The sequence below is a fragment of the Hemitrygon akajei genome, chromosome 2 (assembly GCF_048418815.1).
Source record: "Hemitrygon akajei chromosome 2, sHemAka1.3, whole genome shotgun sequence".
In the NCBI taxonomy this organism is placed as follows: domain Eukaryota; kingdom Metazoa; phylum Chordata; class Chondrichthyes; order Myliobatiformes; family Dasyatidae; genus Hemitrygon; species Hemitrygon akajei.
The window spans coordinates 162,376,501-162,402,944 of NC_133125.1; the positions used below are offsets into that span (position 1 = coordinate 162,376,501).

General features: G+C 38.1%; 1 protein-coding gene and 1 long non-coding RNA gene across 8 annotated transcripts in view; one reads left to right on the plus strand and one right to left on the minus strand.

Moving 5' to 3' along the window:
• The window catches only part of LOC140717588 (uncharacterized), a 39,806-nt gene extending 14,293 nt beyond the window's left edge, over positions 1 to 25,513 (plus strand). The window contains exons 3-4 of one of the 2 annotated variants that reach the window (XR_012096575.1): positions 23,775 to 24,082; positions 24,691 to 25,513. This is a non-coding gene — a long non-coding RNA (uncharacterized lncRNA). Of the gene's footprint in view, positions 1 to 23,774; positions 24,592 to 24,690 lie in introns of those variants that run through there. The other variant, XR_012096574.1, reaches the window with a different exon arrangement.
• Positions 16,439 to 26,444, minus strand: part of LOC140717532 (SLAM family member 9-like) — a 54,226-nt gene continuing 44,220 nt past the window's right edge. For all 6 annotated transcript variants that reach the window (XM_073031109.1, XM_073031144.1, XM_073031129.1 and 3 more), the window contains exons 10-12: positions 25,976 to 26,074; positions 23,621 to 23,658; positions 16,439 to 22,304 (exon numbers count right to left, since the gene is read on the minus strand). In XM_073031109.1, coding sequence (XP_072887210.1) covers positions 22,230 to 22,304; positions 23,621 to 23,658; positions 25,976 to 26,074 — 212 coding nt within the window. In that variant the 3' untranslated portion in view covers positions 16,439 to 22,229. The remainder of the gene's footprint in view (positions 22,305 to 23,620; positions 23,659 to 25,975; positions 26,075 to 26,444) is intronic.

Genomic DNA, 26,444 nt, shown 5'->3' on the forward strand with positions numbered 1-26,444 from the left:
GCAGGAGAAGCTAACAGAATGGTTGTATGATGGTTGCGTCTGACTGTGACTAATGTAGTGCTGCAGGGATAGATAGATAGATAGATAGATAGATACTTTATTCATCCCCATGGGGAAATTCAACTTTTTTTCCAATGTCCCATACACTTGCTGTAGCAAAACTAATTACATACAATACTTAACTCAGTAAAAAAAAATATGATATGCATCTAAATCACCGTCTCAAAAAGCATTAATAGCTTTTAAAAAGTTCTTAAGTCCTGGAGGTAGAATTGTAAAGCCTAATGGCATTGGGGAGTATTGACCTCTTCATCCTGTCTGAGGAGCATTGCATTGATAGTAACCTGTCACTGAAACTGCTTCTCTGTCTCTGGATGGTGCTATGTAGAGGATGTTCAGAGTTATCCATAATTGACCGTAGCCTACTCAGCGCCCTTCGCTCAGCTACCGATGTTAAACTCTCCAGTCCTTTGCCCACGACAGAGCCCGCCTTCCTTACCAGCTTATTAAGACGTGAGGCGTCCCTCTTCTTAATGCTTCCTCCCCAACACGCCACCACAAAGAAGAGGGCGCTCTCCACAACTGACCTATAGAACATCTTCAGCATCTCACTGCAGACATTGAATGACGCCAACCTTCTTAGGAAGTACATTCGACTCTGTGCCTTCCTGCACAAGGCATCTGTGTTGGCAGTCCAGTCAAGCTTCTCGTCTAACTGTACTCCCAGATACTTGTAGGTCTTAATCTGCTCCACACATTCTCCATTAATGATCACTGGCTCCATATGAGGCCTAGACCTCCTAAAGTCCACCACCATCTCCTTGGTCTTGGTGATATTGAGACGCAGGTAGTTTGAGTTGCACCATATCACAAAGTCCTGTATCAGTTTCCTATACTCCTCCTCCTGTCCATTCCTGACACACCCCACTATGGCCGTGTCATCAGCTGCGTCCATCATTGTTTGTCATCTATATCAACAATCTGGCTAATAATAGACAATAGACAGTAGGTGCAGGAGCAGGCCATTCGGCCCTTCTAGCCAGCACCACCATTCACTGTGATCATGGCTGATCATACACAATCAGTACCCCGTTCCTGCCCTCGCCCCATATCCCTCAACCCCGCTATCTATAAGAGCTCTTTCTAACTCTCTCTTGAATGCATCCAGAGACTTGTCCTCCACTGCCTTCTGGGGCAGAGCATTCCACATATCCACCACTCTCTGGGTGAAAAAGTTTTTCTGCATCTCTGTTCTAAATGGCCTACCCCTTATTCTTAAACTGTGGCCTCTAGTTCTGGACTCACCCATCAGCGGGAACATGCTTCCAGCCTCCAGCGTGTCCAATCCCTTAATAATCTTATATGTTTCAATCAGATCCTCTCTCATCCTTCTAAATTCCAGTGTATACAAGCCCAGTCACTCCAATCTTTCAACATATGACAGTCCCGCCATTCCGGGAATTAACCTTGTGAACCTACACTGCACTCCCTCAATAGCAAGAATGTCCTTCCTCAAATTTGGAGACCAAAACTGCACACAATACTCCAGGCGGGGCCTCACCAGGGCCCTGTACAGCTGCAGAAGGACCTCTTTACTCCTATGCTCAATTCCTCTTGTTATAAAGGCCAGCATGCCATTAGCTTTCTTCACTGCCTGCTGTACCTGCATGCTTGCTTTCATTGACTGATGTACAAGAACACCTAGATCTCGTTGTACTTCCACTTTTCCTAACTTGATTCCATTTACATAGTAATCTGCCTTCCTGTTCTTGCCACCAAAGTGGATAACCTCACGTTTATCCACATTAAACTACATCTGCCATGCATTTGCCCACTCACCCAACCTGTCTAAGTCACCCTGCATTCTCATAACATCCTCCTGACATTTCACACTGCCACCCAGCTTTGTGTCATCATAATGTGCTAAACTGGATCAGCAAATTTGCATATGACACCAAGATTGCGGTGTAGTGGCAGCAAGGAAGACTATCAAAGCTTGCAGGATCTGGACCAGTTGGAAAATGGACTGAAAAATGGCAGATAGAATTTCGATTTAGGTGTCGATTTTAGATTTGGATAGGTACATGGATAGAAAGGCCATGATCCGGGTGCAGGTCGATGGGACTAGGCAGATTACTGGCCTTGCATTGACTGGATGGACTGATGGGCCTGTTTCTGTGCTATAGTGTTCTATGACTAACACCAGCAACAATATCAACAGCAACAGAACAAACCAGCAACAGCAAATCGAGCCCCTTTCTTCTCTCAGTGATACAGATCAGACGGGATCCGGTTACCTGTAGCTCAATGGGCAGCACACTCAGCTCTGAGTCAGAGTGTCGTGAACTTGAGAGCCAGTCCAGAGATTTATTTATTTAGTGACGCAGCACGGAATAGGCCCTTCCAGCCCTTTGAGCCTCGCTGACCCAGAAACCACTGACAACTCCAATTTAAACCTGACCTGATCGCAGGATAATTTACAATGACCAGTTAACCTACCCATATGTCTTGGGACTGTGGGAGGAAACTGGAGCACTTGGGGAAAACCCAGATATTCCACAGACCCCTTGCAGATGATGTCGGAATTGACCTCTGAACTTCCACGTCCCAACCTGTAATGACGTTACTTTGAGCACGAAGTCCAGGGTGTGGCTCTGTTGATCTTTCAGGTTGATGAGTAACAAGAAGATCGGAGCAGGAGTTGGCCCTTCAGCTCATCAAGCCTGTCCCCGCGTTCAGTATGATTGGTGTATCTCAGGTCTCCGCTTCCTTGACGGTTTTACATCACCATAAATTCTTTGATCTTTCAAAAAAATTAACTGCTTCCTCCTTGAATACCCCCAGTGATCCAGTCTCCATAGCCCTCTTGGGTAGTGAATTCCAGTCACTCACCATCCTCTACAAGAGGAAATCCCTAACACCTTCGTTTGTTGATTTATTTACTGAGGTACAGTGTGGAGTAGACCCTTCTGGCCTTTCGAGATGCGCCGCCCAGCGATCCCTCGATTCAATCCCAGCGCAATCACGGAACAATTTACAATGACCAATTCAGCTACCAAACAGTACGTCTTTAGACTATGGGAGGAAATTAGAGCATTCGGAGGAAACCCACATGGTCACAGGGAGAACGTACAAATTCTTTACAGACAGCGTCAGAAATTGAACCCCGGTCACTGGTACTGTAAACTGTTGTGCTAGCCACTACATTACCATACCATTCCATTACAACTATCTCTGTCATTCAGAGTGAAAATTTTACACAATGTAAAAAGCTTTTCACTTTTTGTTATTGTATATGTACTGTTATGAATAAAGCTTGTTTCTGAAATAAAAGAACACTATGTGCCTCATTGAGGCTCTCCCATTGGTGGAAACATCTCACCATTACCTTGTCCTACATCCTTGGACCATAGGACCTAGAGAAGAATTAGGCCATTCTGCCCATCAAGCCTGCTCCACCATACGATCATTTTCCCTGTCAAATGAATTCTCCCGTCCTCCTCTCCCCCGCCTCCCTGCAACCTTTGATGTCCTTACTGAACAAGAGCCTATCACCCTCCGCTTTAAATATAACCAATGATTTGGCCTCTTCACGATGAATTCCACAGATTTACCACCCTCTGGCTAAAGAAATTAGGAAATAAAAAAGTTAGGATCCCATACAAGATCACCCCACATTCGTCTAAACACCAAACAACACAGATCCAATTTACTTAGAGATTTATAGTGGGACAACACTTCCATCCTAGGAAGTAGTCTTGTGAACATCTTCTACCTCCTTCCAACACCTGTATATCTTCTTTTTTTTTAAATAATGGAGGCACCATGCTCTAGGTGTGGTCTCTCTAACATTCCCTAATATGACGTAAGTACTGCCTCAGTGAAGGGATGGGAGATTCAAACTTTAACCCTGTATGAACTCCACCAAAGCAGGTGACACTGAAGGGCCTGGAAAGAGTGGATATGAGGAGGATGTTTCCATCAGTGGGAGAGCTAAGGATCTGAAGGCACAGGCACAGAATAAAGGGACACTCCTTTAAAACTGAGATCAGGACAAATATCTTCAGCCAGAAGGCGGTGAATCTCTGGAATTCATTGTCATGGAGGGGGTTCATCAATCTTTAAATATCTGTATGTCTGCTCCCCTATCTCCTCCCTTTCCCATTTACTTCCCTACAACCTATTCCCTCTCCAGTCCAGTCAACTCCCCTCCCAGACCTCCTACAAATCAGTTCATTGAGGTCCTGGACCCAGCAAAGTTTCAGCTGCTGAAGTATGTGCGGAGGAAAAGGGGCCGATCGATGTTTCAAGTTATGAACCTGCTTCAGTCCTGGTGGTTTTCTGCTCCAGATTGTAGTATCGCTTGTGTCTCCTGGATCTGGCACCATGACATCACCTTGTCAACCCGACTGAAGAATTATCACACACTCAAAAGCAAGATACTTATTTGATTTAATTATACAGGGATGAAATGTCTGATAATGTTTGGATAGGCTGATGGATGTAAGGAAGATGGAGGGATATGGACATTGTGTAGTTAGGAGGGGTTGGTTGTTAAATCTCTGTTTAATTTCTGATGCTAAGAGTTCTTCTAGGAGTCAAGAATGGCGAGCAGTCTGAATTTCAAAGTTTTAATTTATTTTAACGTACAAACCAACACACAGATACAAACAAACTAAATAATGAGCTGAGAAATGCTGCTAAGAGGGGAATTAATGCTGAGGGGTGTGAGACAAAGGAATAAAGATATAAAAGGAATGGTACTTCTGAACAATCTATCATTTAAAAATAAGATTAAAAAATAACTTGAATGGTGATGAATTAATTAATAGGCTACATATTTAAAACAATTACATCACATGGTAATACTTTGTCAATTAAAAATCAGAAAAGTAATAAACGAGAGAAAATCTGCAGATGCTGGAAATCCAAGCAACACAGACAAAACGCTGGAGGACATCAGCAGACTGGGCAGGATCTGTGGAAAAGATTACTGTCAACATTAACTTTGACAGCCTACAGCATTTTGAAGATGAAAAGCTGTTAGTTTAGCTGCTATATCGCTTTCTGCCAGTGAGTGTGAAAAATACACGAGTTCCTTAAAAAGTACAAATCTATAAAAGGGTTATTAAAAAATGTGGTTTCTAACATAGTGTTTGAATGTTTTTGATTGGCTTTTTAAGTGGTTTGGCATCACACTGTGGGCCGAATGGCTTGTTTCCCCACTGTTCTATGTTCTATGTTTAAAGATGGATATACACCTGCATAATTGAACAACAAAACAACAGAATAAAGTTCTTTCGAAGTTTTCAAATGAGCAGGGGTCAATGCGAACACATGAAGTTTGACACATTTTGGCTCTTTCTTGGTTCTCAGGTGTCATTGCCTATATTAAAACTAGTGAGGTAAGATATTAATGTTTTTTTATTTTGTGTATTTACAAATGTTGTCAATTAAGTAGCCTCTGTGAACAAAAATAAAGCACCTTTTGTAAGATCTCACAGCTGCTTGGTCACAGGACCATGTTGGGAGCCAGTCTTTGAAAAGAGGTCGACAGCTTCCAGCTGTATCCTTACAGCCTCTGGGGAGTGTCTCCACATCATGGCTGGAAGCCAAAATGGTGGGAAAGGAGAGCAAGACTGCCCCCAGTGGCTCGGAGGAACCTGGACAGACTGGTGCACAACAACACACATGGAGGATATACTCTTTTTGCAAGGGAACTGATGTGACCCTCAAGTTTAAGGCCAAGCACTGGGCAAACTGTGAGATGAGGCAAAGAGATCAGTGGTTCCTGAGGACAGAAATTCAGCCTCCAGGGATAAAGCTGTTCAGGCACATGTGACTGCCTCTGTTGGAGTTAGAATAGTAAAGCAACGAAGGAGGCCCTTTGTCCAACACATCCCTGCTGACCATTCTACTGCTCTGCCCTAATCGTCAAGTGCTTTGTCTATTCAGGTGCCTGCCTAGATGTTCAGTAAATATAGTTATCATATCCAACTCCACGATCTCCAATGGCAGCATGTATGTCTGGGGTTTTACTCGCTGGAGTTTCGAAGGATGGGGGAGGGACCTCATTGAAACCTATTAAATATTGAAAGGCCTTGACAGAGAGGATGTTTCCTATAATGGGGGAGTCCAGGACTGGAGGTCACAACCTCAGAATAGAAGGACATCCCTTTAAAACAGGGACAAAAAAGAGTACAAACCCTTGCACTTGTCTGCATTGAATTCCATCTGCCATTTCTCAGCCCATTTTTCCAGCTGGGTAGATACCTCTGCAAGCCATGATAGCCTTCCGCACTGTCCACTACACCCCAGTCTTGGTATCATCCACAAATATGCTAATCCAGTTAACCACATTATCATCCAGACCGATAAAATAGAGAAACAACAATGGAACTAGCCTCGATCCCTGTGGCACACCACTAGTCACAGACCTCCATTCAGACAGGCAACCCTCAATGGCTGTGAGTGGAATGTCTGAAAGGATTTTCAGAGAGAAGGCATTTTACTACCCAGGGTAAAGAGGTGGAGATGACTGGGAATTAAATATCCAAGGGTATCAGGTAATACAGAGAGATAGGCAGGAAGGCAGAGGAGGTGGGGTAGCACTCTTGATCAGGGATGAGATCAGGGCGATTGTGAGAACGATATAAGATCCACGGAGCAGAATGTTGAGTCCATCTGGGTAGAAATTAAACATAGTAAAGGGAAGAAAATCACTGGTCTATAGGGCACCTAATAAAAATATTGCAGTGGCAGAGGCAATTAACCAATAAATTACTGAAGCTTGTAAGAACGGAACGGCAATTGTCAGGGGGGATTTTAACTTCCACGTAGCTTTGGTGAATCAGGTTGGTCAAAAAAGTCTTGAGGAGGACTTCACAGAATGCATCTGTGATGGCTTTCTTGAGCAGCTTGTTAGTGAACCTACAAAGGAAAATACTATCTTAGATCTAGTCTTGTGCAATGAGACAGGTAAGATTAAAGTACTTGTAGTCAGGGATCCTCTTGGAAAGATTGATCATAGTCTGACTGAATTGTGCGTACAAATGGAGGATGAAATAGTTAGATCTAAACCTAGTGTATTATGCTTGAACAAGGGAGTCTACAACGGGATGAGGGAGGAGTTGGTTAATGTGAATTGGGAGTGCAGGCTAATTGGTAGGACAGTTAAGGAACAGTGGAATACTTTCAAAGAGATTTTTCACAGTGCTCAACAAAATAATATTCCAGTCAAATGTAAGGACAGCAAGTGTAGGGAGAGCCAGCCTTGGATAAAATAGGAAATAAAAGATAGTATCAAATTAAAAGCTCATGTGTACAAAGTCCCAAAGGGTAGTGGGAGACTGGAGGTTTGGGAAAACTTTAAAAACAACAAAGAACAACTAAACAAGAAATAAGGACAGGGAAGATAGAGTATGAAAGTAAATGAGCACAAAATATAAAAGCAGATAGCAAAAGTTTTTATAAATATATAAAGTGGAAGAGGGTGGCTAAAATCAACATAGGTCCCTTAGAAGACGAGAAGGGGAAATTGATATTGGGTGATAAGGAATGGCTGAGGCATTGGATGATAATTTTGTGTCGGTCTTCATGGCAGGGGACATGTCTAATATGCTGAAAAAGGATGTTATGGACGAATTGGATGGTGAGGACCTCGATAAAATCACTGTCACTAAAGGGATAGTGACGAGCAAACTAGAGGCCTGAAGGTAGATAAGTCCCCTGGTCCTGATGGGATGCATCCCAGGGTGATGAGGGAATTGGTGGAGGTTGTAGTAGACGCGTTGGTAATCATTTATCAAAACTCTTTCGACTCTGGGTGTGTCCAGGTGGATTGGAAGACAGCAAGTGTCACGCCACATTTTAAAAAAGGATGTAGGCGAAAGACGGGTAACTATAGGCCAGTTAGTTTAACATCTGTATTCGGGAAAATGCATGAAGCTGTCATTAAGGAAGAAATAACAAAACATTTAGAAAGGCGTGGTTCCATTAGGCTGACTCAGCATGGATTCAGAAAGGGCAGGTACTGCTTGATAAACTTACTGGAGTTCTTTGAGGACATAATGAGCGCAGGGGACAGAGGGGAACAGGTGGGTGTAGTATACTTGGATTTCCAGAAGGCGATTGATAAGGTGCCGCATAAGACCGGATATTCCCCAGGACCTTGAGGGAAGTTTGTGTAGAGATAGCAGGAGCTCTGACGGAGATCTTTCAGATGTCATTAGAAACAGGGATTGTGCCGGAGGATTGGCGTATTGCTCATGTGGTTCCATTGTTTAAAAAGGGTTCTAGAAGTAAGCCTGGCAATTATAGACCTGTCAGTTTGACATCAGTGGTGGGTAAATTAATGGAAAGTATTCTTAGAGATAGTATTTATAATTATCTGGATAGACAGGATCTGATTAGGAGTAGCCAGCATGGATTTGTGCGTGGAAGGTCATGTTTGACAAACCTTATTGAATTTTTTGAAGTAGTTACGAGGAATGTTGACGAGGGTAAGGCAGTGGATGTAGTCTATATGGACTTCAGCAAGGCCTTTGACAAAGTTCCACATGGAAGGTTAGTTAAGAAGGTTCAGTCGTTAGGTATTAGTGCTGGAGTAATAAAATGGATTCAACAGTGGCTAGATGGGAGATGCCAGAGAGTAGTGGTGGATAATTGTTTATCGGGATGGAGGCCGGTGACTAGCGGGGTGCCTCAGGGATCTGTTTTGGGCCCAATGTTGTTTGTAATATACATAAATGATCTGGATGATGGGGTGGTAAATTGGATTAGTAAGTATGCTGATGATACTAAGGTAGGAGGTGTTGTGGATAATGAGGTGGGTTTTCAAAGCTTGCAGGGAGATTTATGCCGGTTAGAAGAATGGGCTGAACGTTGGCAGATGGAGTTTAATGCTGAGAAGTGTGAGGTTCTACATTTTGGCAGGAATAATCCAAATAGAACATACAGGGTAAATGGTAGGGCATTGAGGAATGCAGTGGAACAGAGAGATCTAGGAATAACAGTGCATAGTTCCCTGAAGGTGGAGTCTCATGTAGATAGGGTGGTGAAGAAGGCTTTTGGAACGCTGGCCTTTATAAATCAGAGCATTGAGTACAGAAGTTGGGATGTAATGTTAAAATTGTACAAGGCATTGGTAAGGCCAAATTTGGAATATTGTGTACAGTTCTGGTCACCGAATTATAGGAAAGATATCAATAAATTAGAGAGAGTGCAGAGACGATTTACTAGGATGTTACCAGGGTTTCAGCACTTAAGTTACAGAGAAAGGTTGAACAAGTTAGGTCTCTATTCATTGGAGCGTAGAAGGTTGAGGGGGGATTTGATCGAGGTATTTAAAATGTTGAGAGGGATAGATAGAGTTGACGTGAATAGGCTGTTTCCATTGAGAGTAGGGGAGATTCAAACGAGAGGACATGATTTGAGAGTTAGGGGGCAAAAGTTTAAGGGAAACACGAGGGGGTATTTCTTTACTCAGAGAGTGATAGCTGTGTGGAATGAGCTTCCTGTAGAAGTAGTAGAGGCCAGATCAGTTGTGTCATTTAAGGTAAAATTGGATAGGTATATGGATAGGAAAGGAGTGGAGGGTTATGGGCTGAGTGCGGGTAGGTGGGACTAGGTGAGATTAAGAGTTCGGCACGGACTAGGAGGGCCGGAATGGCCTGTTTCCGTGCTGTGATTGTTATATGGTTATATGGTTAAGAGACTTATAACTAAGATACAGATGCATGGAGTCAGAGGAAGTGTATTGGCATGGATAGTGGATTGATTAACCAATAGAAGGCAGAGAGTTGTATAAATGGGTGTTTCTCTAGTTGGCATTCAGTGGTGAGTGGGGTTCTGCAGGGGTCAGTGCTGGGCCCATAGCTGTTTGCCGTTTCCACTGATGATTTGTATCAGGGGACTGTGTGCTGATGACACTAAAATGATTGGAAAAGCAAATTGTACAGAGGATGTGGAGAGTCTGCAGAGGGATATAGATAGTGTAAGTGAGTGGGCCAAGGTCTGGCAGATGGAATACAACATTGATAAATGTGAGATCATCCACTTTGGAAGGAATAATAGAAGAGCAGATTTTTATTTAAATGGTGAAAGATTGCAGCATGCCATTGTGCAGAGGGACTTGGAGTGCTTGTTCATGAATCGTAAAAAGTTGGCTTGCAGGTACAACAGGTTATTAAAAAGGCAAACTGAATGTTGGCCTTCATTGCTAGAGGGATTGAATTCAAGAGCAGTGCATCATGCTGCAACAATACATGGTACTGGTGAGGCCGCATCTGGAGTACTGTGTGCTGTTCTGGTCTCCATACTTGAGGATGGATATACTGGCTTTGGAGGCAGTGCAGAGGAGGTTCACCAGGTTGATTCCAGGGATGAAGGGTTAACCTATGAGGAGAGATTGAGTCGCCTAGGACTATACTCTGGAATTCAGAAGAATGAGAGGGGATCTTATAGAAACATACAAAATTTTGAAATGGATAGATAAGATAGAAGTAGGAAAGTTGTTTCCATTGGTAGGTGAGACTAGAACTACGGGACATTGCCTTAAGATTTAGGGGAGAAGATTTAGAATGGAGATGAGGAGAAACTGTTTTTCCCAGAGAGTGGTGAATCTGTGGAATTCTCTGCCCAGGGAAGCAGTTGAGGCTTCTTCACTAAATATATTTCAGATACAGTTAGATAGATTTTTACATAGTAGGGGAATTAAGGTCTATGTGGAAAGGCAGGTAGCTGGAGCTGAGTTTACAGACAGATCAGCCATGATCTTATTGAATGCCGGGGCAGGTTCGATGGGTCAGATGGCCTACCCCTGCTCCTATTTCTTATGTTCTTATTATATCATTCACTCTCTCTGTGAAAATCTTCCCCTCCACCCATCCTATCTTGCTTTTTCTCTTTCAATATTTTTATGAATTTCTATATAAAAGAATACAGAGTACAGTAAAATATACATTATAGGTTAAAAAAGGATTGAATATTAACAAATACATTATATTTGAATCACACTTGCAATCTCAATACTCTATATTCATGTAAACTAATTAAATCATAATATTGAAATGTGAGAATTTTATTATACAAAAAAAATCTAATCCCACTACCAAGACTGAAGCTGTTTGGTAAAGAAAGAAAAAAGGAAAAAAAATCCTGATCATATGGTGAAATATGTTATTATCCAACATCTGTACTTTAAGAACAAATCAAAGGTTTTGAAAATAGTTCAAAAATTGTCCCCAAAATGTTTGAAAGTCTTGCCCAGATTCAGAAATTGAACAACAGATTTTCTCTAAGTTTAACATAACATCACGTAACCATTGAGCGTGAGTAGGTGGAGCGACATCCTTCTATTTAAGCAAGTGTGCCCTCCTAAATAAAAGAGAGAAATAAAAGCCAAAATGTGCAAATCAGATGTCTCCAAAATAATATCTTTTCCTCCAACAATACTTTACAAGGCAGTCAGAGGGGTAGGCTTAAAATTTACTTAAAAGGTACAGAGAAAGTTTGGAATACGTCCTTCCAGTATTGTTCAAGACTCGGACATGTCCAAAACATATTAATTAGTGAAGCTTCTCCATTATTACATCTATCACAATAGGGAGATATATCTGAATAAAAACGAGATAGCTTGTCCTTGGTCATGTGAGCCCTGTGAACCACTTTGAATTGTAGGAGGGAGTGGCGAGCACATAACGATGAAATGTTAACCAATTTCAAAATTCCATTCCAAGTTTGCTCAGAAATTGAAATCTGTAAATCTTGTTCCCATAGATTTTTAATTTTGTCTAAAGGCACATTTCTCATTCCCAGTAATATGCTATAAATATTGGATATTGAACCATTATGGAAAGGTTTTAAAGTAGAAATTACATCTAATAGGTTCATATCAGGACTTTTAGGAAATATATATATATAATTGAGATCGCACAAAGTCTCTAATTTGTAGATATTGAAATAAGTGTGTTTTTGGTAAGATATATTTAGCTGACAATTGTTCAAACAAAGAGAGACTGCCTGCAACAAACAGATTCTGGAAGCATTTAATACCTGATCTATCCCATTCTTTAAAAACTGGATCAGTCATAGAAGGTTTAAAAAAAATTAGAAAAAATGGGACTTGAAAGAGAAAATCTCAATAAGCCAAAGAATTTTCTAAATTGTACCCAGATCCTCAAAGTATGTTTAACTACCAAATTGTCAGTTAGTTTACTTAAAAATAAAGGAAGTGAGGATCCTAGAAGAGAAATGATAGAAAATTTATTAACAGTGTTATCTTCTAAAGAAACTCATACCATATAGTCCTCATAGTTCATATAGTATGACCAAAACATAAGATTTCATATATTCACTGCCCAGTAATAAAACCTAAAATTTGGCAGAGCTGAACCTCCATTCTTTTTAGCTTTTTGAAGATGAACTTTATTTAGTTGAGAATGTTTGTTGATTCCATATTTAGGAAGATAGAATAAAGTTAAGAGAATAAAAAAAAAGATTTAGGAATAAAGACGGGTAAGGACTGAAAAAGGTATATAAATTTAGGTAAGATATACATTTTAATAGAATTAATTCAGCCAATCGACGATAACGAGGAGACAACCAGTTTGATAGTGCCCTTGTTACATAATTCAGAAGGGTAAGAAAGTTTTCTTTAAGTAGGTGTTTAGAACTCTTAGCAATTGTTACACCCAAATAGGTAAACTGATTTCTTACAATTTTAAAAGGAAGGTTAGTATTAATTGATACCAAATTATTCAAAGGAAAAAGTTCACTCTTATGTAAATTCAGTTTATATCTGAAAACTGTCTGAAATAGGAGAGTAAAGAGAGCACAGGAGATTTCATTTTTAGAATCTTTTTATTGATACAAAATCTTCTACAGCTATAGAATAATGCAAAACTTCAGCAAATTAATGTGTATACAATTAATAGAGCTGAAAAAACTGATCATAATATATAAAAGTGGAAAACAAATTATACATAGAAAAAGGAAGGAAAAACAAAAGAACCCCATCTAACTAAGAAAAAATATGAAAAAAGGGGAAAAAACCATTAGGAATCAACCCCCGGAAGCAATATGTTTAACCATCATCTAAATATATAAAAGAAAAAAGGCATCAACCGCCAATTCATATTTTTTTAAAAATAATAAAATTGGAAGGAAACCATATAAAATAATTCAAATTAAATGGTAATATTTGGCAAAAGAACCCCATCTTCTCTCAAAATTGAATTGAGGTTCCAAAGTTCTACTTCTAATTTTTTCCAAACTGAGACAAAACATTACTTGAGAAAACTATTCAATTAATGTAAGGGAAGAGATATCTTTCCATTTTAATAAAATAGCCCTTCTTGCAAACAATATAACAAATGCAATTACATGTTGATCTGAAGATGAAATACCCTGAATATGATATTCCAAATAGAACAGTTAGTCTATTAGGTTGTAAATTTACAGAGCTTTAGAAATTGTAGAAAATAAAGATTTCCAAAACAGTTTTAATAAGGAACATGACCAGAACATATGTAACAAAGTAGCTACTTCAGTTTTAGATCTATCACAGTAATTATCTACACTAAGAAATATTTTAGATAGTCTCTGCTTTGTTAAGTAATAACACTGGACAATTTTAAATTGAATAAAACAGTGGATGGCATAGAAGAAGAATTTATGTTTTTCAAAATTCAAACCCAATCTTCATTAACAAAGGTCATATTAAGTTCTCTCTCCCAATCTTGTTTAATCTTTAGTGGTAGGTTCTCCTTTTGTAACAAAAATAAGTTATAAGTTCTGCTAATGGAACCTCTCACTAAAGGATTCAACTTAAAAATGGTATCCAACAAATCAGATTCATGTAGATAAGGAAACTTAGGTAAATATTGTTGTAAAAAATGTCTAACCTGAAAAGATTGCAAAAAATGTGTATGAGCGAGAGAGTATTTGTTCATTAACTCTTCAAAAGTCATCAATCGGCCATCACAAAATAAATCTGTGAAAAAACGGATCCCTTGATTTCTCCATGGTTATTGAAGGTTTAAATGAAAAGTTTCGATATAAAAAACTAGACAACTTGAATTGTTTAAAATTTTAAAAATTGCAAAACTGAATCCAAATCCATAATGATTGTTTAATAACCGGGTAAAAATTTAAATTTGGAACTTTAGAGAGCTGTAAAGGTAATGGAGCTCCTAATATTGAAGTTAAATGAAATTGTTTAACAGCTTTTAATTCCAAATCAACCCATAGTGGTTTTTGGCTCTGATCAAGCCAGTATAACCAAAAACATAATTGTCTAATATTCATAGCCCAATAATACAGTCCTAAATTAGGGAGTGCAAGTCCACCATCTTTTTTGGGTTTTTGTAAATGGTACTTGTTAATTCTTGGTCTCTTATTGTTCCAAATAAAGGAATAAATAAGGGAGTCAATTTGATCAAAAAAAATTTAGTTAAAAAGATAGGTATATTTTGGAAAATTTATTAAAATCTAGGTAAAATCATCATTTTCTTAGCATAGATATGACCTATTAAGGAAAGAGTAAGTGGATTTCATCTAGAAAATAGCAGTTTCATGGAGTCTACTAAAGGAACTATATTAGCTTTATAAAGATCTTTATATTTTTTAGTAATTATAATACCTAAATATCTAAATGTATTAACAATTCTAAAATGAATATCATAATATGTACTAACAGGAGCAGTCAATGGAAACAATTCACTTTTATTCAAACTAAGTTTATTTCCTGAAAATTTTCCAAAATCCTTAAGTGTTTCCAAAAGATTAGGAATTGATTCCTCAAGATTTGAAATAAAAATCAAAAGATCATCTGCATAAAGAGAAATCTTATGTATGGTTCCATTTATAGAAATACCATGAATGTTTTTAACCTCCCGTAATGTTATAGCTAAGGGTTCCAATAAAAGATTAAATAATAAAGGGCTTAATGGACATTCCTGTCTAGTACCACGAGAAAGTGAAAAGAAAGAAGACCTGTAATTATTAGTAATGACCGTCGCAATAGGGTTCTTATAAATCATTTGAATCCATCTATTAACATTATTACCAAAACCAAATTTTTCTAATACTTTGAACAAATGTGGCCACTCAACTCTATCAAATACCTTTTTTGCATCGAGAGATAACACATTGAGGTTGCTTAGATAGTGATGAATAAATAATGTTCATCAGTCTCCGAACATTAGAGAAAGAGTAACAGCCTTTAATAAAGCCCGTTTGGTCCGTAGAGATGGTTTTAATTAAAATATTTTCCAAGCGGTTAGCCATTATTTTAGAAAGAATTTTTGCATCCACATTTAATAACAAAATATGATGAGCATTCAACAGGATCTTTATCTTTTTTAAAAATTAAGGAAATAGATGCTTCATAAAAAGAAAAGGTAAATTACCCTTCTCAAAGGATTCATGAAATATTTCCAAAAGATACACAGAAAGTAATCTTACAAATTTTTTGAAAAATCCCACCGAATAACCATCAAGTCCAGGAGCTTCACCTGACTGCATTGATAAAATAGTTTTCTGAATTTCATGCTCGGTAATTGGAGCATCAAGCATCTGTTGATCTTCATCAGAAATTTGTGGAAATTTAATCTTCTGTAAAAAAGTCTCCATTTTGGAGGAATCTGTAGGAAATTGAGATCTATAAAGATCAGAGTAAAAATCTTGAAAAGTGTTATTAATATCTTCATAGTTACTTACTATATCTCCATTATTTTTATGAATCTTTAAAATTTGTCTTTTAGCTCTAACTGCTCTTAGTTGGGAAGCTAAGAGCTTATTATTTTTATCCACAGAAATATAAAATTGACTTTTCAATTTAAGCAAATATTCTTCAACAGGGTATGTTAGCAATAAGTTATACTGTGATTGTTGTTCTACTCTTCTTTTAAATGAAACAACATTTGGAGAGATTGCATTAATGTTATCTAATTCTTTAAGTTGTTTAGAGATTTTATCTAATTCCATTCTTGTTTGTTTCTTCAATTTAGCTATATATGATATAATTTGACCACGTAGATAAGCTTTTAATGTATCCCAAATTACTAGCTTTGAGCCGTTTCCTATATTATTAAAGAGAAAAAAAACTTTTATCTGAGTTTCAATAAACTCAACAAATTCTGAACTTTGTAATAAATATTCTGGAAAATGCCAAAGTGGTCTACTAGAAACAACATCTTTCAATTCAAGTATTAAATTTAAAGGAGCATGATCCGAGATAGCAATCGCATCATACTCACATTTCTGAACATTACATAAAAGTCGAGGGTCGACTATTAAATAGTTGATTCTCGAATATTTATTATGAACATGTGAGAAAAAGGAATATTCTCTATTACTAGGATGCATATGCCTCTAGACCACAAATAAACCATAATCAGTTAAAAAGGAATTAATAAGTGATGCAGAACGATTAGGATGTTGATGATTGGATGATGATTTATTCATTAAATGATTTCAGCAAGTATTAAAATCACCAGCCATTAATAACATATATTCATTTAAATCAGGTAATAGAGCAAAAACGGCTTAAAAAATGAGGGATCATCAACATTTGGTCCGTAAATATTAACCAAAACCATTTTCTTATTACAAATTATTCCTTTAACAATTAAAAATCTACCATTAATATCAGCTATAATATCCTCCTTTTTTTCTTTCTCAGTCTTTTTATTATTGTTTTTAATATCAGCAAAATAAAATAATGCATAGATAATGGGATTACAAACATACACTTTCAAACATAAGAGAATACTTAAGCAATGGTTACAATATAAATGAGTATTCCCAAATCATAAACAATACAATATAAAATAAACAAGTCATACCTAAATATATCATAATATATATTATTGAAAAAATGAAAAAAAAGAAAAAAATTATGCAAAAAAATCTAATCTAATAATCTAATATCTAATAGAGAAAAAAAAAACAAAAAAGAGAGAAAAATAAAAAAGAAAAGAAAAAAAGGGGCTGTTTATAATATCTCACAACAATAGAAAATCATCAATGTCGTCAACTCTGATCCTCTCAACATATATACAATCAAAACTGGAAAAACAAATAGGCTTGGAACAGGGTCATTTTACATCATATGAAAATATTGAATAAGTCTCCATATCTTATCAAATTTAATAGAAGTATCAAATACCACACTTCTATTTTTATCTAAATTTAAACATAACATTGTTCGAGAAAGCCAATGAAATACGGTAGGAGGATTAATTTCTTTCCAATTCAACAAAATAGATCTTCTAGCCATTAATGTAAGAAATGCAATCATTCGACAAGCGGAAGGGGATAAATGGAGTGAGTCCATCATTGGTAAACCAAAAATTGCAGTAATAGGATGAGGTTGTAAATCAATGTTCAATACCGCAGAGATAATATCAAAAATATCTTTCCAATATTTTTTCAAAAGCGGACACAACCAAAACATATGAGTTAAAGACGCTATCTCAGAATGACATCTATCACAAATAGGATTTATATAAGAATAAAAGCGAGCCAATTTATCCTTGGACATATGAGCCCTCTGCACAACTTTAAACTGTATTAATGAATGCTTAGCACATATAGATGATATATTAACTAATTGAAGAATTTTATCCCAATTCTCAATAGGGATAATAAGGTTAAGTTCTCTTTCCCAATCATTTTAGTCTTATGAAAGGGCTCTGAACGTATCTTCATAATTATATTGTAAAGTTTTGATATTAGCCCTTTCTGAAAAGGATTTAGTTCAAACAAATTTTCCAAAATACCTGAAGACACAAAATTTGGAAAAGTAGGAAGTACAGTATTTAAGAAATTCCTAATCTGTAAATATCTAAAAAAGTGAGATCTAGGCAAATTATATTTATAAGATAATTGCTCAAAAGACATAAAACAATTATCTAAAAATAAATCGGAAAAACATAATAATCCTTTAGTCCTCCAAGCTGAATAAGCCTGGTCTATAATAGAAGGACAAAAAAAGCAATTGGATACAATAGGAATATTCAAAACAAACTGAGTCAACCCAAAAAATTTCCGAAATTGAAACCATATACGTAAAGTATGTTTAACTACCGGGTTGTCAATTCGTTTCGGCAATTTAGAAAGAGCAAAGGGAAGAGAAGTCCCTAAAATAGAACCCAATGTGAATCCTTGTATAGAATTAATTTCCAAGTTCACCCAATGGGGACCAAAAGATATATCCCAATCCTTTAACCAACATATCAAATATCGGATATTAACTGCCCAATAATAAAATATAAAATTAGGCAATGCCAATCCACCTTCCTTCTTTGCCTTCTGTAAATGTATTTTACCTAACCTAGGATTTTTATTCTGCGAGATATATATGAGGAAAGTTTTGAATCAACATTAGAAAAAAAAGATTTCGGAATAAAAATTGGTACCGCTTGAAATATATATAAAAACTTGGGTAAAATAGCCATCTTAATGGCATTAATCCGACCTATCAAAGATAAAGATAATGGTGACCACTTAGTAAACAAACCTTTAATTTGATCAATTAAGGGTAAAAAATTAACCTTAAATAAGTCTTTATAGTTTTTTGTGATTTTAATCCCTAAATAAATAGAAGAGTCATTAACTAATTTAAAAGGTAAATTTCTGTAAATTGGAACCTGTCTATTTAAAGGAAACAATTCACTCTTATTAAGATTTAATTTATACCCGGAAAAATCACTAAATTGAACCAACAGTGATAAAACTGCAGGAATGGATTTCTCAGGATCAGAAATAAATAATAATAGATCATCTGCATATAAAGATAACTTAAGTATATCTGTCCCACGCTTAATGCCAAAAATGTTCTGGGATTCTCTGATAGCAATAGCCAAGGGTTCTAAAGCAATATCAAATAATAATGGACTAAGAGGACAACCTTGTCTAGTACCCCGAAATAAACAAAAAAAGGGAGATCTTAGATTGTTAGTAAGCACCGAGGCTACTGGAGTATGATATATCAGTTTAATCCAGGAAATGAATGTCGGACTAAAATTAAACTTCTCAAGCACATAAAATAAGTATGGCCATTCAACTCTATCAAATGCTTTCTCTGTGTCTAATGAAATAACACATTCTGAAGTGCTATGTGAAGGAGTATAAACAATATTCAATAATCTCCTAACATTAAAAAAAGAATAGCGATTTTTAATAAAACCGGTTTGATCTTCCGAAATAATTTTGGGGTAATACTTTCTCCAACCTGGATGCCAGTAACTTGGAAAAGATCTTGGAATCTACATTCAATAAAGATATTAGTCTATAGGATGCACAGTCAGTAGGGTCTTTATCTTTCTTCAGTATTAAAGAAATGGAAGCTCTATAAAAAGATTGTGGCAAATTGCCCAATCTAATTGCTTCTTCAAAAACCCTGCATAGCCAAGGGGAGAGAGTAGTGGAAAAACATTTTAAAAATTCTACTGTATACCCATCTGGACCTGGTGCTTTCCCAGAATTCATAGAAGAGATAACCCCTTTAATTTCTGCATCTGTAATAGGAGTTTCTAATATTGAAAGATCATCTGATGATAATTTTGGAAAATTCAATTTCCCAAGAAAATCACACATGGTATTACGATCATTAGGGAATTCGGAATGATACAGGGAAGTATAAAACTCTTGAAATAATTTATTTATCTCATCATGGTTAACTGTCAGATCCCCATTCTGCTGATGAATCTTAGTAATTTGATGTTTAACCAAAGCATTCTTCAATTGACTAGCTAACAGTTTACCTGATTTATCACTATGTATATAAAAATCAGATCTGGTTTTCATTAATTGATTTTCAATTGAAGATGTAAGTAATAACCTATGTTCCGTTTGAAGTTCAACCCTTTGTTTGTAAAGCTCCTTGCTAGGAGTAATCAAATATTTCTTGTCAATCTCTTTAATTTTATCAACCAATAAAAGAGTTTCCATCTTGATGCGTTTTCTCAGGCCAACAGAATAGGAGATAATCTGTCCACGTATATATGCTTTAAAAGTGTCCCAAAGTGTTCCGCAAGAAATATCATCCGTGGAATTAGTTGAAAAGAAGAAATCAATCTGTTCCTTCATAAATTTAATAAAATCCGGATCTTGCAATAAGGTACAGTCAAATTGCCATTGTCTAGCACTAGAAACTGTATCCGTAAATTTAATAAAAGTTTTAATGGAGCATGGTCAGAGATGGCTATAATATAATAATTACAACCAGTTACCGATGGAATAAAACAAGAGTCAATAAAAAAAATCAATTCTCGAGTATGAATGATAAACATGTGAGAAAAATGAAAACGCTTTGTCCTTCAAATGCCGAAATCTCCAAATATCAAAAATTCCATTATCAGTCAAAAAGGAGTTAATACAAGTGGCCGACTTATTAGGTAAAGTCTGAGTAGATAAAGATTTGTCCATCAAAGGATTTAAACAACAAAGTCACCACCCATTATTAACTTATATTCATTTAGATTAGGTAAGGAAGTAAATAAGGACTTAAAAAAATTGGGACAATCAACATTTGGAGCATAAACATTAACCATAGCAACCTTCTTGTTAAAAAATAAGCCAGTAATTAACAAAAATCTACCATTTGGATCCGAAAAGATATCATGTTGGACAAATGCAATAGAGGAATCAATAAAAATTGAAACTCCCTTAACTTTGGCATTCAAATTCGAATGATACTGTTGACCCCTCCAAAACCTAAAAAAGCGATATTTATCCTCTTTCCTCACATGAGTTTCTTGTACAAAAATAATATGAGCATTAAGTCTTTGGAATACTTTGAAAATCTTTTTCCGTTTCATCAGATGGTTTAAACCATTAGTATTCCAAGAGACAAAATTAATATTTTGAGCCATATTACTGAAATCAACCCTTTGGTATATAAAGGGTTAACCAACTTATGAACTCATGTATCCGGAAGAGGAACAAAAATAAGGGGTGGACCCAGAAGTGACGACATAGCGGACATTTTTGTAGTTTGAAATCGGCCCAAATGAAAAAACTAAAAAAAACTAGAATAAAAACCATAAAATTTGGAAAGAGACCTCCCACCCCCCACCCAAGAAGAAAAAAGAAAACCATCTCAGCCAAAGATAGGCCGAGAAAGAGAAAAACTAAAACTAACTCTACCCCCATGTCAGTAGAAGACAACTCCGGATATAACGGATATAAAAAAAGATCCACCCAAACTCTAAAAAAAAATCACTATACTAAAACCAAACTTCTAAGTATAATTAATCGTAAAAAAACCCAAAAAGAATATAATCACTAATAACTTATAAATCGGGTTAAAAACCCAGACACCAAAACAAATTTAAACTGTGATAAGAGGTGCATTATAGGAAGAAGACGAGAGACAGAAAAATGGCGAAATTAAAAAAAAAAATATTTGAGAAGAAACCGCCATCTTAGTAAAAAAATAATTGACCTTCAAATAATAATAACCAAAGATAAAGTACAGTGATTAATGTAAGTAAAATAACAAAATTAGTAAGTCAAAAAAAAAACCTTTAACTAGAGTATAAAATATAAAGTAAACCTACACCAATAGCAAAAAACAAAACTGTTTTTGGAAATAAAAACCATCTTGCACGATCAAAAGCTCTCATTTATTAGGAATGAGGATCCGCAGCAGTAGGGAAGTTCTCATTCAGAAAACTTCTTGCATCAGAAGTTGAAAGAAAGACCTGCCGTGGAGCATTCGGAGGCGATATTCTGAGCTTCGCAGGGTATAAAAGCGCAGGCTTTAGATTTTTTTCATAACAGTCAGACATCAGAGGTTTAAAAAGAAGCCCTTTCTTCATTATCTCTGGACTAAAATCTTCTACCAAACGGAAATTGTGATCTTGAAATTTGACCATCCCTATACGCCAAGCTGCACGAATAAGCTGCTCTTTAACATGTACATAGTGAAATCGGACAATTACAACTGGTGGTTTAGCTGGAGTACTTGGTGATCGATGCATAATTCTGTGAGCGCGGTCGAGTAGCGGCAGGCTGTCTGGGAAAACGGAAGGGAATGCATCCTTTAAAAGTTGGGCAAAGTTAGATAGATTTTTACACAGTAGGGGAATTAAGGGTTATGTAGAAAAGGCAGGTAGATGGAGCTGAATTTACGGACAGATCAACCATGATCTTGAGTTAATAGCAGAAAAACAGAGAACATCATCCTCTTAGATCAGCAAGCGAAGACTGTTGTGTCCAGCCTAAACAACCAGAGCATTCTTGCATTCAGCTTCATAACTTGATTCAGCTTCCAGGTCATGTGTTTCCCCAATCAACTGGAATAGACAAATTGCATAAGTCTGTAAGACATGGGGACAAAATTAAGCCTCCATTTATTATCCCTCTCAACCCCATTCTCCTTCCTCCTCCCTGTAACCTTTGATGCCCTTACTAACCTAGAACCTATCAACTTCTGCTTTAAATTTACCAAATTGTTAGCAGCAATGAATTCCACAGATTCTCCTACCCTTTGGCTGAAGAAATCCCTCCTCTTCTCTGTTCTAAAGGGACATCCTTGTGTTCTGATACTGTGCCCTCTGGCCCTACTCTCTCTCACTGTAGAAACCTCCTCTCCACATCCACTCTATCTAGGTTTCTGAACATTCCATAAGTTTCAACGAGATCCCCCCTCAATCATCTGAACTCCAGTGAGTCCAGGCCAAGAGTCATCAAATGCTCTTCTGTTGTTAACCCTTTCGTTTCCAGGATTATTCTTTTGAACCTCTCTGGTCCCTCTCCACCGTCAGCACATCCTTCCTTAGATAAGAGGCCCAAAACTGCTCACCCAATATTCCAAATGTGGTCTGACCAATGCCTAAGAATTACAATCTTATTTTTATATTCTCGTCCTCTCGAAATGAATGCTATCATTGTATTTACCTCCTCACCACCGGCTCAACCTGAAAGTTATCCTTTAGGCACTCCCGAGTCCTTTTGCATCTTGTATTTTTGAATTTTCCACCTCTTTAGAAAATCATCTGCATCTTTATTTCTTCTGCCAAAGTGCATGACCATACATTTCCCAACACTATATCCCATCTGCCCCTCTTTTCCCACTCTCCCAATCTCTCCAAGTCCTCTGCAGACTCCCTGCTTCCTCAGTACCACCTGCCCCTCCATCCTTATATTGTCCACAATGAGGGTGCAGATTACCTGATGATGAACATTCAGACTCAAACCACGGTGACACAGGCCACAGAGGCAGCAAGTTGGACTGAACAAATGATGCAAAACAAGGACACCAAACCAGCCACACTGTGCAACTCCAGACTGGGGGGTAGCAGTGGGGTGGGGTGGGGTGGTAAGGATAATTAATGTCCATAATTTATGTGGAGAATATGCCCAGACATGGAAGCAATGAAACAGTAAGAGAAATTATGATTATGTAAATTCCAATCACGTTTTGTACAATTGCCGAAAATGGCCCTAAAGGTTTTCTCTGGGTGCAACAGTGTGTAGGAGACTGTGAGAGGATTTTATGGACAGTGTGAACATGTGAGTATAAGAGAGGGAGGGGGTATCAGTGAACTTATCAAACCATGCTTGGAACACCACACTAAAAAGCAGGAGAAATTATTATTATAAAAATTACCTGTTTACTGTCTCCTGTCTGTGCCTTGTTTCGATGATCTATAATGAACAAAATATCTTTCATAAATTATAAATGCAGAATATTGCCAGATTATTTAAACTTAAATTCCAGCCTCAATAAAATAATTTTTAATTTTAATTTGCTCTTATTTCAGTCTATTTTGGTGGAGCTTCTCCTCACAGCTGAGTTTGAACAGTGAGTGCTGACGGGACCTCTGGATTACAGACTGGAGAAGCTCCCAGGTCAGATAGTACGGAAAGTTAAACCATCACTGGAAGAGCCGTGTTACCCACAGTAACCACCCGAGGTGTCTCCCACAGGGAAATTCTGCTCCCTGGGACTGTGATTTTTACTGATGGGAACCCCTGTGCTCTGTTGCCACGGAATCGGGATATAGGCCCCTGACCTGCACTGGGAGCCGCCTTCATGTTACTGGTCTTCGGAAACCGAGGCTTTGCACAGGTCTGTTATCTCATTCCTATTTACTATCATTCCCTGGATCTGTGCTGCAGCAGATCTACAACAATCAGTCCTTCCACACATGATCCACAAGGTCCCAAACATTGAAAATGAACAGACAGAGAGATGGGTATGGATTCTTAACATTACACATCCTTTATCCTACTCTCCCTCCACCTCTCTCTCACCTTCCCACCCCTCTCCTCCCCTCTTCCCACCCCTTCCCTCTCTCCACGGCTCCCCTCCAGTCTTCCCTAACCACTCTCCTCCTGCAACCTTCTGCACCGTGACAACCTGGAATTCAAATTTTCGATGTGATTCCACTGAGCAAAGTATCGAATGAAAGAAGCCCAGAGACATGATGTCTGTGCTTCCCTCTCCACATACGCTGTCTGACCCACTGAGTATCTGCAGTGTTTTTCTGATTTGATGCAGCTAACCTTCCCCCCCACCCCACACCCCATCACCCCCGACAGCCGTACAGTGTGTTTGCTAATCACTCACTTCATTCCTTTTGTATTTGCATGGTTTGTCTTCGTTTGCACTTTGCCTGTTTGTCCATCTCTGTACGTAGTTTTTCATTGATTCTCTTGTATTTCTTTGCTTTACAGAGAATGTCTGCTGGAAAATGCATCTGAAGCTCGTATATGGTGACCTGTACACACTTTGATAATACATTGGCATTGTACTTTGAGGTTTTTCTGACCTCTGAATGAGCTGGGGCCTCCTACACCAGGGATCCCAGCCGAGGAGTCCAGGCAGGGCAGCTTCAGCTCCTTCGCGGGTTCCACCCGGAGACTAGCGACATGTTCAGTGGGGAATTGGCAGGAGCTCACTGAGAAGAGCAGGGAGCAACAGTGAGCTACCTAATGCGTTCCATCATGGGCCTGGTGACGTGAGGCAGAGGGTAGTGGTGTAAGAATATTTTCCTGTTCAGATTTCGGTGACTACACATGTATATCTGCGTAGTGGCATCTCCGTGTGGAAGATACAACAGCCTGAGCGAATGTACAGAAAGGCTCAAGGACAGCTTCTATGCCTGCTGTTATCAGACTATTAAATGGTTCCCTAGTACAATGTGATTCTTGACCTCGTAATCCACTTCGATTTGACCTTGCACCTTCCAGTCTACCTGCACTGCACTTTCTCTGAAACTGATACACTTTACTCTGCATTCTGCTATTGTTTTACCTTGTTCTACCCCAATCCACTGTGGCCCAAAAGATCATTGGGGAGCCGAGAAACCCCAACCTCAAACGTTCCAGCTTCCACCATTAAAGCCAGGACCAACAGGCTCCAGGACAGCTTCTTCCACCAGGCCATCAGACTGATTAATTCACACTGACACAATTGTATTTCTAAGCTGTATTGGCTGTCCTGTTGTACTTATTATTTATTATAAATTGCACATTTAGACAGAGACGTAATTTAAAGATTTTTACTCCTCATGCACGTGAAGGATGTAAGAAATAAATAATGTGATCTGAATGAACAGTGTACAGCACAGGTTTCTCACTCTCAGTACATGTGACAACAATAAACCAACCACTATTTCAGCAGAACCCCACAGATCTGGGTGAAAGTACTTCCTGAATGAAAGGGAACGGCCAGGAAGGAGGTAGAGAGGGGTGGAAATGAGTGAGCAAGTGAGAAATGGAGAGAGACAGAAAGAGAGAGACAGACAGGCAGTGAGATTGAGCAAGAGAGGCAGAGACAGGGAGAGACGGAGTAAGGAAGAGAGACAGACAGACGGAGAAACGCGTTGGAGATTTCCCCACGACTCTCTCCCTTTCAGAAGTTGAAGTGTCGGTGAGAAACCGTGGTAAGTTTTCACTGTGACTGAGTTCTTTAGACTGTGATCAAACGGCAGAAAGCTTTGGTGCATTTGATACTCACAGTGACACACTGCAAAGCACACGGAGTGAATCAATCCAATCACAGCTGTTGATGCGAGGAACGTGCCCCAGGTCAGAGTGCGGCTGTGACAACCTTTATCTGAAAGTGTATAAGAGTGGGCTCACTGAGTGGGTTCATGCCAAGTATCCCCAAAGACACTCAATTTTAACATCAGCTTTAATACTGTAAAACTTACAAATATACAACAGGACTAAAGTTAGCAGAAGGAAATATACACAATTAACATGCATGGAAAACCCAACTGGAAATCAGCATGTTAACATTTGTAACACATCAATTGTGTGCACGGAAAATGATAATGATGAAGGAGGGATAAGGGTAGAGGGATGGGTAGTGAGGTGAACACAGGGGAAGGAAGAGGGGAGAGGAGCAGGGGAGACTGGGAGAGAAGGAATCAGAAAAAGGAGAGCGAATGGGATGTGCCGGTGGGGAAGGGAGAAAGGGATAC